The sequence below is a fragment of the Borostomias antarcticus genome, assembly GCF_949987555.1.
Source record: "Borostomias antarcticus genome assembly, chromosome: 3".
NCBI lineage: Eukaryota > Metazoa > Chordata > Actinopteri > Stomiiformes > Stomiidae > Borostomias > Borostomias antarcticus.
Genome location: NC_140236.1, coordinates 32844695 through 32859694, shown reverse-complemented (window position 1 = coordinate 32859694; position 15000 = coordinate 32844695). Strand labels below are relative to the sequence as shown.

At 47.2% G+C, this 15000-nt stretch overlaps 1 protein-coding gene across 1 annotated transcript in view; it reads left to right on the top strand.

Moving 5' to 3' along the window:
* Positions 1 to 11324, top strand: part of sin3b (SIN3 transcription regulator family member B) — a 22396-nt gene extending 11072 nt beyond the window's left edge. Inside the window, exons 13-19 of the mRNA XM_084461751.1 lie at positions 1 to 712; positions 3974 to 4143; positions 5986 to 6159; positions 7808 to 7900; positions 8347 to 8441; positions 9263 to 9461; positions 10122 to 11324. The exon at positions 1 to 712 is cut by the window's left edge and continues 162 nt beyond it. Coding sequence (XP_084317877.1) covers positions 1 to 712; positions 3974 to 4143; positions 5986 to 6159; positions 7808 to 7900; positions 8347 to 8441; positions 9263 to 9461; positions 10122 to 10358 — 1680 coding nt within the window. The 3' untranslated portion in view covers positions 10359 to 11324. The remainder of the gene's footprint in view (positions 713 to 3973; positions 4144 to 5985; positions 6160 to 7807; positions 7901 to 8346; positions 8442 to 9262; positions 9462 to 10121) is intronic.
* The last annotated feature ends 3676 nt before the right edge of the window (positions 11325 to 15000 follow it).

Here is a 15000-nt window from a genome sequence, read left to right as displayed (position 1 = left end):
GTGAAGCGGCAGCCCGCCATCCACAAGGACGACAAGGACCACATCAAGCGCATCGTGCAGCACTTCGTCCCCGACCTGTTCTTCTCGCGCCGCGGCGAGCTCAGCGACACCGAGGACTGGACGGACGAGGAGGCGGAGCCCGAGGACGGCGGCGAGCGAGGAGGAGGAGCGGCCGGGAGCGGAGGAGGAGGAAGCAGTAACGGCAGCAGCGCGGCGGGCGGAACGGCGGCGCCGGCGGGGAGTCAAACGCCGCAGCAGCAGCAGCCCGCCTCATCCCTGGCGCCGCCCCAGCAGCTGAACGGCGAGTCCCGCAGGCGACGCTGCAGCCCGCCCCAGCCCGCCGACCCGGACCACGCCCAGAGCGGCGGCGGCGGCGTGGGCACCGTTCCCCCCGGCGCCATCCCCAACCCCGGGCCCGCCCCCCAGGAGGGCGCGGCGGCGCCGGCGGAGAAGGTGGACCTGCGAGACCCGGAGGCGGAGCACCAGAAGGAGATGGACGGCGTCTACAACCTGTTCTTCGTCAACAACAACTGGTACTTCTTCCTGCGGCTGCACCAGACCCTGTGCTCGCGCCTGCTGAAGGTCTACAGGCAGGCGGAGCGCCAGCTGCTGGAGCACCGGGCGGAGCAGAGCAGGGAGAGGCTGCTGAGGGCCGAGGGACGTAGGGACAAAGCCAGCGACCTGGCCATGGAGCTGCGCCTCAAACAGCCCAGTAAGAACACACACACACACCGTGCACACACATACACACACAAACACACAGCGTACAAAAATATACACACACACAAACACACGCCGTACAAACATATATATATATATATATATATATATATATACATACACATACACACCGTACACACATATACACACACACACAAACACACAGCGTACAAAAATATACACACACACAAACACACACTGTACAAACATATATATATATACACACACACAAACACACACCGTACAAACATATATATATATATATATACACACAAATTTCACAACATTTATGGCCACAATCCACATAGAGAAAAACATACGGGGACACAAATACTGAAGGCGCAATTACAAGGTCATGAACCAGCAGCATAGCTTTCTTTTTCACACATCTTTCAAGGGTACAAGTAGCAGCGTCTCTGCCATATATGGCAGCTGTCAATGACCATAGAGACAGAGCCGTACTTAGCAAGGCGTTTAGCCCTCTTTTTGGTCATCACCAGTTGTTGGAACCCTCTTATGACCAACCTGTGTATGTCCTCGGCTGCCAAATACACACACACGCGCACACACACACACACACACACACACACCATACACACACACAGTCTGCAGGGTTAAGGCTAGCAATATGACCATGGAGTTAGGACTCAAACAGACTGGTAATAAAACGGTCTCAGACACCCACACACTGTCAATATCAATGTAATTATATTTATATAGCACCATTCATACAAATCAATGTAGCACATAGTGCTTTCCACAAAAAGAGATGGATAAAAACATAAATCATAAAAACACAGTGAGAACAGATTTAAAAGAAACAATCAAGTAAAATAATTGAAAATTAAAGATGGTGTCACAGGGTAGGAATTTCTTTCTTTTTCATTTGGCCTTCAGCGTCACTCAATTTTTAGGGCACAAAGGCCACAGGCCAAGGCACAAAGGCCATTACGTGAAATAAGAGGATTTGAAGCCTACGAATAAATAACTTTAAAGCAGTAGTTCAGTGATCCCTTTAACTGAATGGTCTACTGAACTTTTACCACCCAAATAAGATACAATAATTCTCTATGCCCAAGAAATAAGAAACATGAATGACATGAAAAACATAAATAGCCTACTTTATTACCTTTTTTTGTATCATATCATGCCTCCATAATGTTGTTGTAAGTCATGCAATCTTGGTTGAATCATATGGAGCCGAGCAAGCATTATGCCCCTTCACTGGAAATGCTACGTAGCACTATAGTATAGACAAGCAACCGCCTGACAATCATCCATGCACTGACAATCATCCATGCACTGACAATCATCCATGCACTGACAATCATCCATGCACTTAGCAGCATAATCACTTTCAGTTGATGTAGTCTCTTTAGTCGAGGCATTATTTTAGAAAGGCAATATAGTGCAACATACTGTAATTAGGGTAGCTAGCTATCTATCAGTAGTCGGTGTAATCAGATTCTATCTAGCTATGTTAGCTAGCTAGCTAACTAGCAAGCTAGTATGGCTGTCAACTTACACAGGTACATTAAAAACGGAAGATTTGAGTCAGTTAAAGTCAGGCTGAAACCATGGATGTATTAATAGAACTGAAAAATTGACAGGGTGGATGTCGTGAGATTATTGGCCTAAAATCTAAGGTACCTGGTGTCGTCATTGCACGTGACCTACCGTTTTCCAGGAAGTGAAAAATAATATACTTTGATATAAGATTACAACAAAAGTAGAATTTTGTAATTTTTAGTCTGGGTCGCGCAGGTCCTCCACCTCCGCCAATCAAAACGTCAACTACACTGCAGTATATAAATGTATGTAGAAGCCAGAATACGTTGCAGAGTAGTGGTATTTGAGATGGTTAGCTAGTGAGACAGCAAGATAGTGAGTTAGATAGCGAGAGAGACAGCCTTAGAGAGAGAATATCCCGCCCGCTCGATAACGTTCCAAGGAAATTCATCTAAACGTACGTCCCGCCCTGGCAGCCCGTTTCAGGAAATACGTCAAAGTACGGAAGCAAGATGTTCTCCAACTTCCGTTTCGGTGTATCTTTAAAAGTGTCCACGGTCCCAGACATTCTCAGGTCCTCTGGCAGGGTGTTCCAAAGGCTGGGGGCATAAGAACTAAAAGCTGCCTCCCCATGCCTCTTAGTCCTGGCTCTAGGAACCTTTAAAAGCTCTGTGCCAGAGGACCTGAGGGACCTACTAGGTGTATATTTCAAAAAATATATCTGATATGTATTTAGGCGCTTGATTATGTAATGACTTATAGACTAATAAAAGAATCTTAAAATATATTCAAAAACTGACAGGTAACCAGTGTAGTGATTTTAAAACTGGTGTGATGTGAGCCCTCCTTCTGGTCTTTGGAAGAACACGTGCTGCAGCATTCTGAATCAGTTGGACTTGACTAATCCCTTTTTTTGGTGGCCAGACATGAGAGTGTTACTAGTCCAACCTGCTAGTAATAAAAGCATGCATTAGTCTTTCAGTATCGGTCTGGGAGAGGAACAGGTTCACCTTGGCAATGTTTCTTAGGTGATAAAATGAGGTCCTTGTTAAATTCTTTATATGGGCTTCAAAGCTAAGGTCAGAGTCCAGCACGACACCTACATTTCTTGCCCGGTGTTTCATATTCAGTGACAGTGTTTTTAAGTACACCCATGGTCTCTCGCTCTCATTATTTTTGCCAGTGATCAATATTGAAGTTTTGTCTTGGTTTAACTGGAGGAAGTTCTCTGACACCCACACATTTCTGTCAGCAATACATTGTCAAGCGGTCAATTAAGCTGTAGTCGAGGGGTGTCACAGAAATGTAGAGCTTTATATAGCACCTTGCACACACACACACACACACACACACACACACACACCCCAATCACACCACCCCACCCCACGGAAAATACATGCACACGACAGGCACACATTCACACACTCAATCAAGCCTTAGCTCCAAGTCTCCCCGTCATGAAGTGTGTGTGTGTGTGTCTGTGTCTGTGTGTGTGTGTGCGTGCGTGCATACTGACTGCACCTTTAATATTTGTCTCTGTATGTAATTTTCTGTATGTGGACATAAATAAATAAATTGTGTGTGTGTGTGTGTGCGTGCGTGTGTGTGTGTGTGTGCGTGCGTGCGTGTGTGCGTGTGTGCGTGTGTGCGTGTGTGTGTGTGTGTGTGTGTGTGTGTGTGTGTGTGTGTGTGTGTGTGTGTGTGTGTGTGTGTGTGTGTGTGTGTGTGTGTGTGTCCTCCCCAGGCGAGGTGGAGCTGGAGGAGTTCTACCCAGCGTTCCTGGACATGGTGCGCAGCCTGCTGGACGGGAACCTGGAGTCCACGCAGTACGAGGACACGCTGAGGGAGATGTTCACCATCCACGCCTACATCGGCTTCACCATCGACAAGCTCATCCACAACATCATCAGACAGGTACGATGCAGCTTCGCCCTCGACGAGCTCATCCACAAGCTCATCCACAACATCATCAGACAGGTACGATGCAGCTTCACCCTCGACGAGCTCATCCACAAGCTCATCCACAACATCATCAGACAGGTACGACCTAGGGTCATCAGACAGGTACGACCTAGGGTCATCAGACAGGTACGACCTAGGGTCATCAGACAGGTACGACCTAGGGTCATCACACAGGTACGACCTAGGGTCATCAGACAGGTACGACCTAGGGTCATCAGACAGGTACGACCTAGGGTCATCAGACAGGTACGACCTAGGGTCATCACACAGGTACGACCTAGGGTCATCACACAGGTACGACCTAGGGTCATCAGACAGGTACGACCTAGGGTCATCAGACAGGTACGACCTAGGGTCATCACACAGGTACCACCTAGGGTCATCAGACAGGTACGACCTAGGGTCATCACACAGGTACGACCTAGGGTCATCAGACAGGTACGAGCTAGGGTCATCACACAGGTACGACCTAGGGTCATCAGACAGGTACGACCTAGGGTCATCAGACAGGTACGACCTAGGGTCATCGGTAGGGCTGGCCTGAGTAATTCCACTATTCGTTCAGTACGTTCGTATTCGGAGCTCAATTCAGTATTCGGTGTATTCGTCTTTTGTCCCGATACTCAAACCGATAGCAACGTCGTCATAAAGTTACACTGGGTGACTCGCGAAAGCGCAACTGAATAGAAGCAGATTTCATGCTCGTGTTGTAAACGTTGAACAAAAAGGGAGTGATTGGCGCATCGCTCCGCTTGTCACCGGTAGATATAGACTAGGTAATGCTGCCACCTAGTGGTTGAGAACCAATACTATTCGCTAATCTCATTCCCACTAACGAGTACTCGAAGCCTGTAGAATGGTATTGGGGACAGCCTAGTCATCAGACAGCTACGACCCAGGCTTGTCAGTGTCATTTCATTTATATAGCGCCGTTCATACAAATCAATAAAAGGAGAAAGATAAAAACATAAATCATATAAGTACAGTGAGAACAGAGTTAAAATAAACAATAAAAGTAAAAGTATTAAAATAGTCAAAGTAAAAGATGGAAAGGGTGGAAAACAGAATAAAATCTATAACGGAGTGCAAATTAAGAACACTAAGATATTAAAACAGGTAAAGCTATGTGGTAAAAGCAATGTTAAAAAGGTATGTTTTAAGATCCCACATAAAAAATTAAAAGTTCCAAGGACGTGGCGTATTTATAAACTTTATAAACTGGTTTTAGACATTACAGGATCTCAACAAGGTCTCTCTCTCTCTGCCCCTTCTTTTCCATCCTCTCTGTCACCTGTTTTCTCCTCACACCCCCCCTCTCCCCCTCACACCCTCTTTTACCTCCCCTCCTCTCTCTCACTCTCTTCCTCCTCCTCCTTTCTCACACCCTCTTCCCTTCCTCTTTTTTTTTTTTTTATCTCCCCTTTCCCTCCTCCCTCCCCCCTGTCCTCTCTCTCTCTCCCCCCCCCCCCCACTGTTCTCTCTCTCTCTCTCTCTCTCATCCCCACTGTTCTCTCTCCCTTCCTCCCTGACCTCCCTCTCCCCCCGTCCTCTCTCTCCCCCGTTCTCTCTCTCTCCCCCCCCATTCTCTCTCTCCCCCCCGTTCTCTCTCTCTCTCTCTCCCCCCCGTTCTCTCTCTCTCTCTCCCCCCCGTTCTCTCTCTCTCTCTCTCCCCCCCGTTCTCTCTCTCTCTCTCCCCCCCGTTCTCTCTCTCTCTCTCCCCCCCGTTCTCTCTCTCTCCCCTCCCCCCCCGTCCCCCCCTCCCCGGTCTTCTCTCTCTCTCCTCTCCCTCCACAGCTGCAGCACCTGGTGAGTGATGAGGTGTGTCTGCAGGTGGCTGAGCTCTACCTGGCGGAGAGGAGGAGGGGCGCGGCGGGGGGGAACCTGTCCTCCCAGTGCGTCCGAGCCGCGTGGGAGACCAGCTACCAGTGGAAGGGCGAGAGAGTGATGGCCGAGGAGAACTGCTTCAAGGTAAGAGTAGAGGTCAGTAGAGGTCAGTAGAGAGGAGCAGAGCCTTATCGGAGGCTGAGGGGGTGATGGCCGCAGACAACCGCTTCAAGGTAATGGTGGAAGGGAGAACAGTAGAGGTCAGTAGAGTAGAGCTGAACATAACCTCTAGCTGAGGCTTATCGTTGAGGGGAGCTTCCTCAAGGTTAGAGTAGAGTAGAACGTTCTAGAAGGTGGGTGATGGGCAGGGAAGGAATTTTGTCATTTTAGTGGCAAGGCCATTTCGCCTTCGGTATCACCATTTTTTTTTCGGGCATAAAGGCCACATGCTAGGGCAATGTATTAATTATGCAGTACAATAACTGTGTTCTCTGTGTCCACTATGAAACATGGCCTCATGGCCGTCGTGTAATTCCCACCCTGGTGATGGTCACAGCTGAAGAGAATTGCTCAATTCAAGGACAGTAGAGAAGTAAAATATGATAGCAGGCAATGATTGTGAAGAGAAGTGCTTCAAAGTAGCTGGTTGGTGGATAGAATGTTCTAGAGTGAGTAGAGAGCAGTAGAAGACAATAGAAGGCGGAGAGGTTTGTGTGAGTGTAGTCTGGCTCAACGGATGTAGGTTTTTGAGATGAGCCTCTCATTGGTGCCGGTTCCAGCGGGGCCAATCAGATTCAGTCCCCCGACACTTGTGGGCAAAAGTCGACTTTTCAAGGACACAAAAAAAGGAAGGGAAAAAAAGAGAAGCTTAGTGCCTCCCACGACGATTGTGATTGGTTTAAGGAAATACAGCGTTACCCCTCCCCCCCATCTAAGAATAATAATGAGGTGCAGCCAGACCCTCCTCCAGCGCTGGGACAGCGTGAGACCAAGTGTGGAGGAAGGTCTGGCTCAGAGAGACTAGTGTCAGTAGTCGCGTTTCCATTACACCTAGAATTGCGCAAAACCTAAATATCGCAATAAAAAATTGGTAATGGAAACACCTAAATTTCGAAAAACCTCTCAAATTTCGATAAAACGTTTTTACGCTCTCATGAGGTGGTTTTTCAGAAGTTTCGATATAGATGTATATCGCAAAAGCGTAATGGAAACACTTTTTTCAAAATTTAGGCAGGAGAAGAAGAGGTAGGGGTCACGTGATTTGCTCGCTTAAAAAAATGACGTGATATGCCTCCATAGCAAGTGGAAGACCCTAAAGCAACGATACTTAGCTGGGAAACGCACGCTGTTTAAGAGCGGAGCCGAGGGGAAAGCTAAAATAAAGTTCAAATATTACAACGGTTTGTTTACTTAATACATCCACGGTTTACTTCCTAGTTGCGCTTTGCGTGAATTGTGTGGCGTCGCGAGACTAGACTACGAGAATTACGGCTCTTGCGCAAAACACCTTTCAATGGAAACACCTGCAAGTCGCAATTGTACTTTGTCGAAACTTTCGAAGTATCGCTTTTATTTTGCGAAAAAGTGTAATGGAAACACAGCTACTAGAACTGCTCTAGTATCCAGAGGGGAGATGGAATAGACAACGGTAGAATTCAACAGAGCAGTTCCAGACTTCTTAAGCGCCAGTTAGCATCCACTAGTCCGGGAGCATCTGTTGAGTAAAACATGAGGAGTGATGTTCAATAAACTGCTTGTTTGTTTACCAAGCGGTTGTTTTGTGTGCCTCCAGGTGATGTTTATCCAGAACAAGGGTCAGGTGACCCTGACCATCGAGCTGCTGGACACCGAGGAGGCCCAGGCCGATGACCCGCTGGATGTCCAGGTACAGGCTGGGCTGGATGTGTAGCTCAGGAGGTAGAGCGGGTCGTCCGTTGATCGTAGGGTTCAGTGGTTTGAATCCCGGCTCCTCTTGTCCACATGTCTAAGTGTCCTTGGGAAAAGACACACTGAACCCCAAATTGCTCTCAATGAGCAGGCTAGCACCCTGCAGCTGCGCCATTGGTGTGTGAATGTGTGTGTGAATGGGTGAATGAGAGGCCTTCATTGTGAAGCGCTTTGGATAAAAGTGCTATATTAGTGCAGTCCATTTAGCATTTACAGTCTGTCCTCCTGCACTATAGACCCCCCCCCCCCCCCCAACACCCCCCCTCAACACCCCCCCTCCTCCTGAGCTGACAGACCGCAGGACCCCCCTATCCCACTAGTCCTAATGACCGTGGCCCAAGCAGCTCCTCACGCTAAACTCCCCCGTTGTCTCTCTGTCCCCAGTGTCTGTCCAGCTACATGGAGCAGTTCGTGGGGTCGGACTCCACCCTGTGCTCGCAGGCCGAGGGGTACTTCTTCAAACCCGTCTTCCTGCCCAGGTAAGACCCAGCGCAGGCCGGGTACCCTGGCCTCGCCACACCGCCCTGACCCCGCCATGACCCTGCCACGACCCCGCCACGACCCCGCCAGCCCGCCTTCCGCGCCTCACACAGATCAGTCCCACACAGGCTCAGCTGTTATTCATCTGTTTATTATTCATCTGTTTATTATACATCTGTTAATTATACATCTGTTTGTACTCAGTGAAATGTGCTCGGGGGCCAATCAGCACGCTATGGCACCGTGATTGATGACGTTAGACAAGATGTTTCATCCAGTCAGCTGACAAAATATTTTTGAAGGCGCCCGACAGCCAGCGACACCTTCCCAGGTGGTTCTGTAACAACCCATCTGTGGTGACACCATGGGGGCTTCCTGACCCCGCAGGGCATGCTGGGACTGTGAAGCATCCTCAGTATGTTGTTAACCCCCCCCCCCCCCCATCATCTCACCCTTGTTTTCTATCACCTCGCCTCTCCTCTCATCTCCTTTACTTCTTCCTCTCCTTCTCTCATTTCCTCCTTTCCTTCTTCCTCTCCTCTCCTCCTGTCCTTCTCTCCCCTTCTTTCCTTTCCTACTTCCTCCCCTCCTCACCCACTTCCTTTCTGCTCCTCTCCTCTCCTTCTTTCCTTTCCTACTTCCTCCCCTCCTCACCCACTTCCTTTCCCCTCCTCTCCTCCCCTTTTCTCTCCTTCTCTCCTTTCCTACTTCCTCTCCTTCTCTCCTTTCCTCCTCTCCTTCCTCTCCTCCCCTTCTCTCCCCTTCTCTCCTTTCCTACTTCCTCCTCTCCCCCTCTCCTCCTCCCCTCTTCTCCGGTCAGGAACCTGCGTCGGTTCCGTCGCTGGCAGGTGCGTCAGGTGGAGGCCATGCGCTGCCGGAGGGAGTGGCAGCGTCAGCTGGGCGTGGAGAGCGCCGGCAGCCTGGACTGCCGCTTCAAGCTCAACACCCACAAGATGGTGTTCGTCATGAACTCTGAGGACTACATGTACCGCCGGGGGGCGCTGGTCAAGGCCAGGAAGGTAGGACGACACGAGGAGGAAGAGGAGGGGGGTGATGATGATGGCGGCGGTCTGGAACTCGATTATGCCATTTGTCACCTGTTTAGAAAGGAGATGCACTTGTGAGTTCTGGCGAGTAGTAGTACACTGACTACCTACGTTAAATGCAGTTATTGTAAGTCAATTTAAATGCAGTTATTGTAAGTCGCTGTGGATAAGCGTCTGCTAAATGACTAATGTAATGTTTTGGGGCCGGGCTAAAGTTCTACCTGTAGATTTACCACCGATACACCGCTCTGGTCTCTCTCTCTCTCTTTCTCTCCCTTTCTCTCTCTCTCTCTCTGTCTCTGTGTCTTGGTCTCTGTCTCTCTGGCCGTTTTCGAAACCGCCTACTATACTGCTAGTATGTACTGATTTTGCCAAAATGCAGTATGCGAACAAAAAGAAAATCTGCAGTATGCGAAAAGTACCCGGATGACGTACTGATTCGGGGAAAATTGCCAGTATGCATCAGAGCCTATTAATTATTGCCAGTATGCTCTATTAATACATCCATGATCAGAGCAGACTTTGCCATACTGTTTCCCACAATGCAAAGTGCAGGAAACGTCATCGGCTACCGCTGGATTTTGCTTTTTCTTCTCCTTTTACTCACTCACTCTCTCTCTCTCTCTCCCTCAGTCCCAGCACAGAGTGGCAGTGAGCCAGCACGAGCGCTTCCACAAGTGGCACCAGGGCTGGCTGGCCAATCACGTGAGCGCGTCGGCCGATCGCTCGGTCCAGGATTGGCTGCTGGGCGAAGAGGAGGAGGACATGATCCCCTGTAAGACCACCTGTCTGTCCACGCAGGTCAAAGGTCAGCCGGTCAACCGATACCAGGTCCACTACAGCAGCAGCAAGCCCCCCGCATCGCCATAGATACCAGGTCCACTACAGCAGCAGCAAGCCCCCCGCATCGCCATAGATACCAAGCCCCCCCCTCCCCCCCCCATCATCGCCATAGACACACGGACACACACACACACGCCAACCATAAATATAAATATATATATTATATGTCATACATTTCCACATGTACGCACATTCACTCACACACACACACACACACACACACAGAACACACAGGCTGTGGCCTGATGAAGCCGATTGGAGAGACTGGGTGGACTTGGCCCGTGGACAGCAGACATGTTGAGACTGAGACAGGCGCCCTCTAGTGGCGAAGGTCAGACACGACAGGACACGGCGCACAGGAAGGAGCTCTTCATCTGACCCACCGACCGACTAACCCGCTTCTCTGGGCAGAACCCACACCGCTAGCAGCCCCAGCCCGGGGCAGGACGGGAGATTCAACAACCATCGAGTTTGTTTCAGAAATGTGAATGTCACTTCTTATTCTGTTCATCTTTTTTTTTTTTTCTCTCTTCCTTTTTTAAAAAGTCCATTGTGTTTTTACTACAGTAGCTTCTGAAGCCAGAGGGCCTTCTGTTCTGTTTGTGTGTTTATACTGAGAGAAATGGTTCAACGTGCGTGCGTCCTGATCTACACTATGTCTTTTGTACAGTACAGCTCCACTAGGATTTGCAGAAGTGTATGTGCGTGCATATACAACAGTAAATAATACGGTATTTTATATATGCACCTACATGGGTATGATTATGGATTCAACTTTAAGACGACAGACTCATGGGTAACAGTGTTTTGCTGACACAGCCTTTCTCCACGGTTCTTCCCCCTTCCCCCCCCCGCCTCATCATTTTTTTTATTTTTTTTTGTTTCGTCTTGTGACTAATCTAAAACTGTTGCCAGGGAGACGAGGAGTCCTCATAGTTGATTGACATTTGTTAATTTTATGAACTATTAGAATTATGTTTTTGAACCATCAGAATTATGTATCATATTCATGATTTCACCAAATCTTTACTTTGGTTTGTGTCTTTTTTGCATACTGAAATTGAAAATAAAAACAAAATATCAGTGTTAAAAAATAATGTATAACATTTATCCTGTATCAGTTATGAAATAAACAACCTAGTTGTGAACTTCTTAACTGATGGTCTGCTCTTCCTTGTGACAACCGTGGACAAGAAAAATATCCATTTGTACACTTGTAGAGGTGGTGGTTTTAAACATGTAGTACCATTTGAGAAAAGTGACTAATAAATATACTTAAGTATATTTCGGAGCTGATGGTGGAGTATATCAATACTTTCATGAAAAGCATATCGAGAAAGAGAAAGAGGCAGGACTCGGGGCGAGAGTTTTAAAAATAACGGTGGTTTATAAAACCCAGATATGACAGGATCACCAAGTGGATACAGAAGTACAAATGACCATCAGGAAAACCATCGCAGTACAGCGTTTTACACTCAACATTTACAAACTACTCTGCAAAAAGGGGGGATTGTAAAACATGGCCTCTCTTAGTCATGTCTCTTTAAAACACAGAACCACATAGTTTGAATCTATTTTCATTTCATTATTATTATTATTATTTTTATCTTATCAAAGTACATCCACCTAGCAACTACATATAACTGTCACGGTCATCTACTTCAGAGAAAGAAGATACAACATCGAGAAGAAAGATAGAAAGATGCAGACTCAGCATGGGTTTCAGCAAGCAGTAAAAACAGATTGTTGAGTGGTCAAACTTCACCCATGAGGAACAATGTAATGTCCGGGCTTGCGTTTATCATGTCAATATCAAACTGTACAAAGTAAGTTAACCCTCTATGTTAACGGGCTGTGCTGTGCCTCTCTGACCATGTCTCAACATCATAGACATTAGTCAGCTATAGATATATTAGAACTGTTCATAAGTATGCTCATAACGCATCGTGATGCTTCATAAGTATTTAATGACAGCTGAACTCAGATCAGTGTGTGCCTCAGCTAGTTCCATACAACAGCTATAATAAAAAGGGAGCTGACCGAAGCAGAGGCTGTGCTGAGATCAGCTAAGGAGTTCTCCTCCAGTATCTTGTTATGGTGTCTGTACCCTCTTATCTGGGGCCTGTGCCTGTGTCCCAAATCTCTCCCCTCGTCCTCAGGTATACACTTGTGTACTCATCCTCACTGATGTAAAAGTATTGGATTGGTCTATGCCTGGCCTAAAATTGACTTTTTCTACAATCATTTTCGCTCAGATCTTTGAAGGGAGGTACACAAGTACACACTCAGAGGGGTAGTGGATGAGGGTGCAGCATTTGGACACCTAGTCCCCTTCCTTCCTCGAACCCTGGACGCAAACCCGTGGGATGACTGGGTCAGGAAATAAGATGGATAGAATCACCAACAAGATACGAACCAATCACAATCCAGAATTCACTCTCCTCTTTTCTATTAAGTTTTTTTCCTTTTTTTTATACAAACACGATTCAACATGTTTTACACATGAGAAAGTACAGGATTGTGAAACAATGCCAAAAAATCCTTCTCGTCTCGTAAAATACTGTTTTTAGAGCAAAATGAACACTAACATTAACATGTATGAAACCAACCATCGCTACGGCCACAATGATCGTTATTCTTATACACATCCTGAAAAAGAAAACGAAGATATGTACAAAGAGAAAACTAAGCAGCATGCAGGCAAGACATTAGGCAAAGCCTCACAAAAACAATCTTCTGTTGGGTGGAGGGGTGTGCTGTCTGACAGAAGACAGAGAGGCTGAAACTGTGTGTGTGTGTGTGTGTGTGTGTGTGCGCTCGCCCGTGAGTAAGTTGGGCTCGTTTATATGTGTGTGTATTCTAAGGGGGACAAGGAGAGCTCTCATTTGCTTCAGAAAGGCCTGGTAGTTCATGCTGTTTACATGCAATAAACTGACTGGCTGCTCACTGTGTATCATCTGATGACTGCATGATGTCAACACAGCCTTGCCACAGGGAGGGAGGGAGGGAGAGAGAGAGACAGAGAGAGACAGAGAGAGAGAGAGAGAGAGAGAGAGAGAGAGCATGGGAGAGAGTGACTGTGTTGGACGGAGTGATAGAGGAAGTGTCACACAGAGAGAAAGCAGGCAGCGGAACTGAAGTGAGAGGCTTGAGAGAATATCCTTCCTCTGGGGGGCGGAGCCCGTGAAAAGGAGCCACATCCTGCTCCCAGAGTTACAGCCCATAAAGATTGTTGCTCGCATAGTAGAGAGGTCTACAAGTCAAACGGAGCGTGCGATAAAATGAAAACAGAAAAAAAGAGTCAGATGTAAAAATTTTCCCTGGTGTTGTCGTTACTCCTCTTATCCAAAATTGAAGGTTCCACAATGAAAATATTAATACAAAGTTCTCCAGAAAAGTGCTGAAATCATTAACTTAACAGGGAACAGAACAAACATCAACAGCTTTTTTGTTGAGACCACAAGTGTAAGCTCACAATGCTACATCGAACACTAAGCCTATAGGAGCACTGGCAATAGACCCAACCCTTAGTGGCTTGACTGGAACTACTAGTGCTAGTACTGGTGCTTTAAACAGCAGGCCAGCCCAATTCTAAACAGCAGGATAGAGACATACAGTAGCCAGCCCATGGATGTATTAATAGAACAGCCAGCCAGACAAGGTCTGAGGTCTGGTGTTTGGGTTCATTTTCTCTAAAATGAAAAAATCACTGATCGTACGTGAGTGGATTGATAAAAGCTGTGTAGAGAAGCATGTTTATACCTGTCCGGTCACATCAGATCATTGATCACCTTCTGGGTACTGGGATTAGTGATCGCCTAAATGAAAACAGGCGTCTCTCCCGAAGAACGCGTTTCACTGTAGCCATGGTGACCATCTGTAAGATGGCAAAGGAAGCCTGGTTTGTTCAAACCAAACGGGATGCTGATGTTGGAGCTGCTGCAGATGCACTGAAGGGACAGGATGTCCTGTTGATCTAGAACATTCCTTTCAGGAAGAAGAGTTCATCAACAACCTGGAGACATTCCAAACAGCTAGACATTCACAGGATTTAAAACGTTGGTAGTAGCGTGCAGTCATGGGGGCCGCCTAGAGCAGATGGTGTAGACGACTGGGATTTCATTTACTTAGTTGAGTTTTTTGGTGTGCACCAGTTTGAGCATGCATGTCCAGTGGTAAGCATGTGTTTCTCCACTCAATTTCATCTCAAGTCCAAATCCAACAAATCCATCCAATAATGTTGATGTTATCTGTGATGATTATTCATCAAACGTATGTCTATAAACATGGTGTCTAGATGAGGGCTTGGCTATGGGGGTTGAAGGATACCAGCTCCCCTCTCAGAGAAGGAGGGATGATGTCAGCCTTCATCCAGCATGACACGCCACTAACGTTCCCAAACCATTCACAAACACACGAACAATCATTGCACCGACGATCCGCCCACTCCTTCCCATAAATAACACATACTGTACTTACATCATAAGAACCATCAGCAGGATAACAATAATAACAGCATGTTAGAAAATATACAAAGCAACTTCACAGGCAAAAATTACGTTTTGTAAAATTCGTTTTGTGTTGACGTATTTGAACACACTTTTCCCGCAAGTGTGGCCAAGCCAGGGTCGTACTACACTGACTCCATCACAACAACTTCATAAACAAC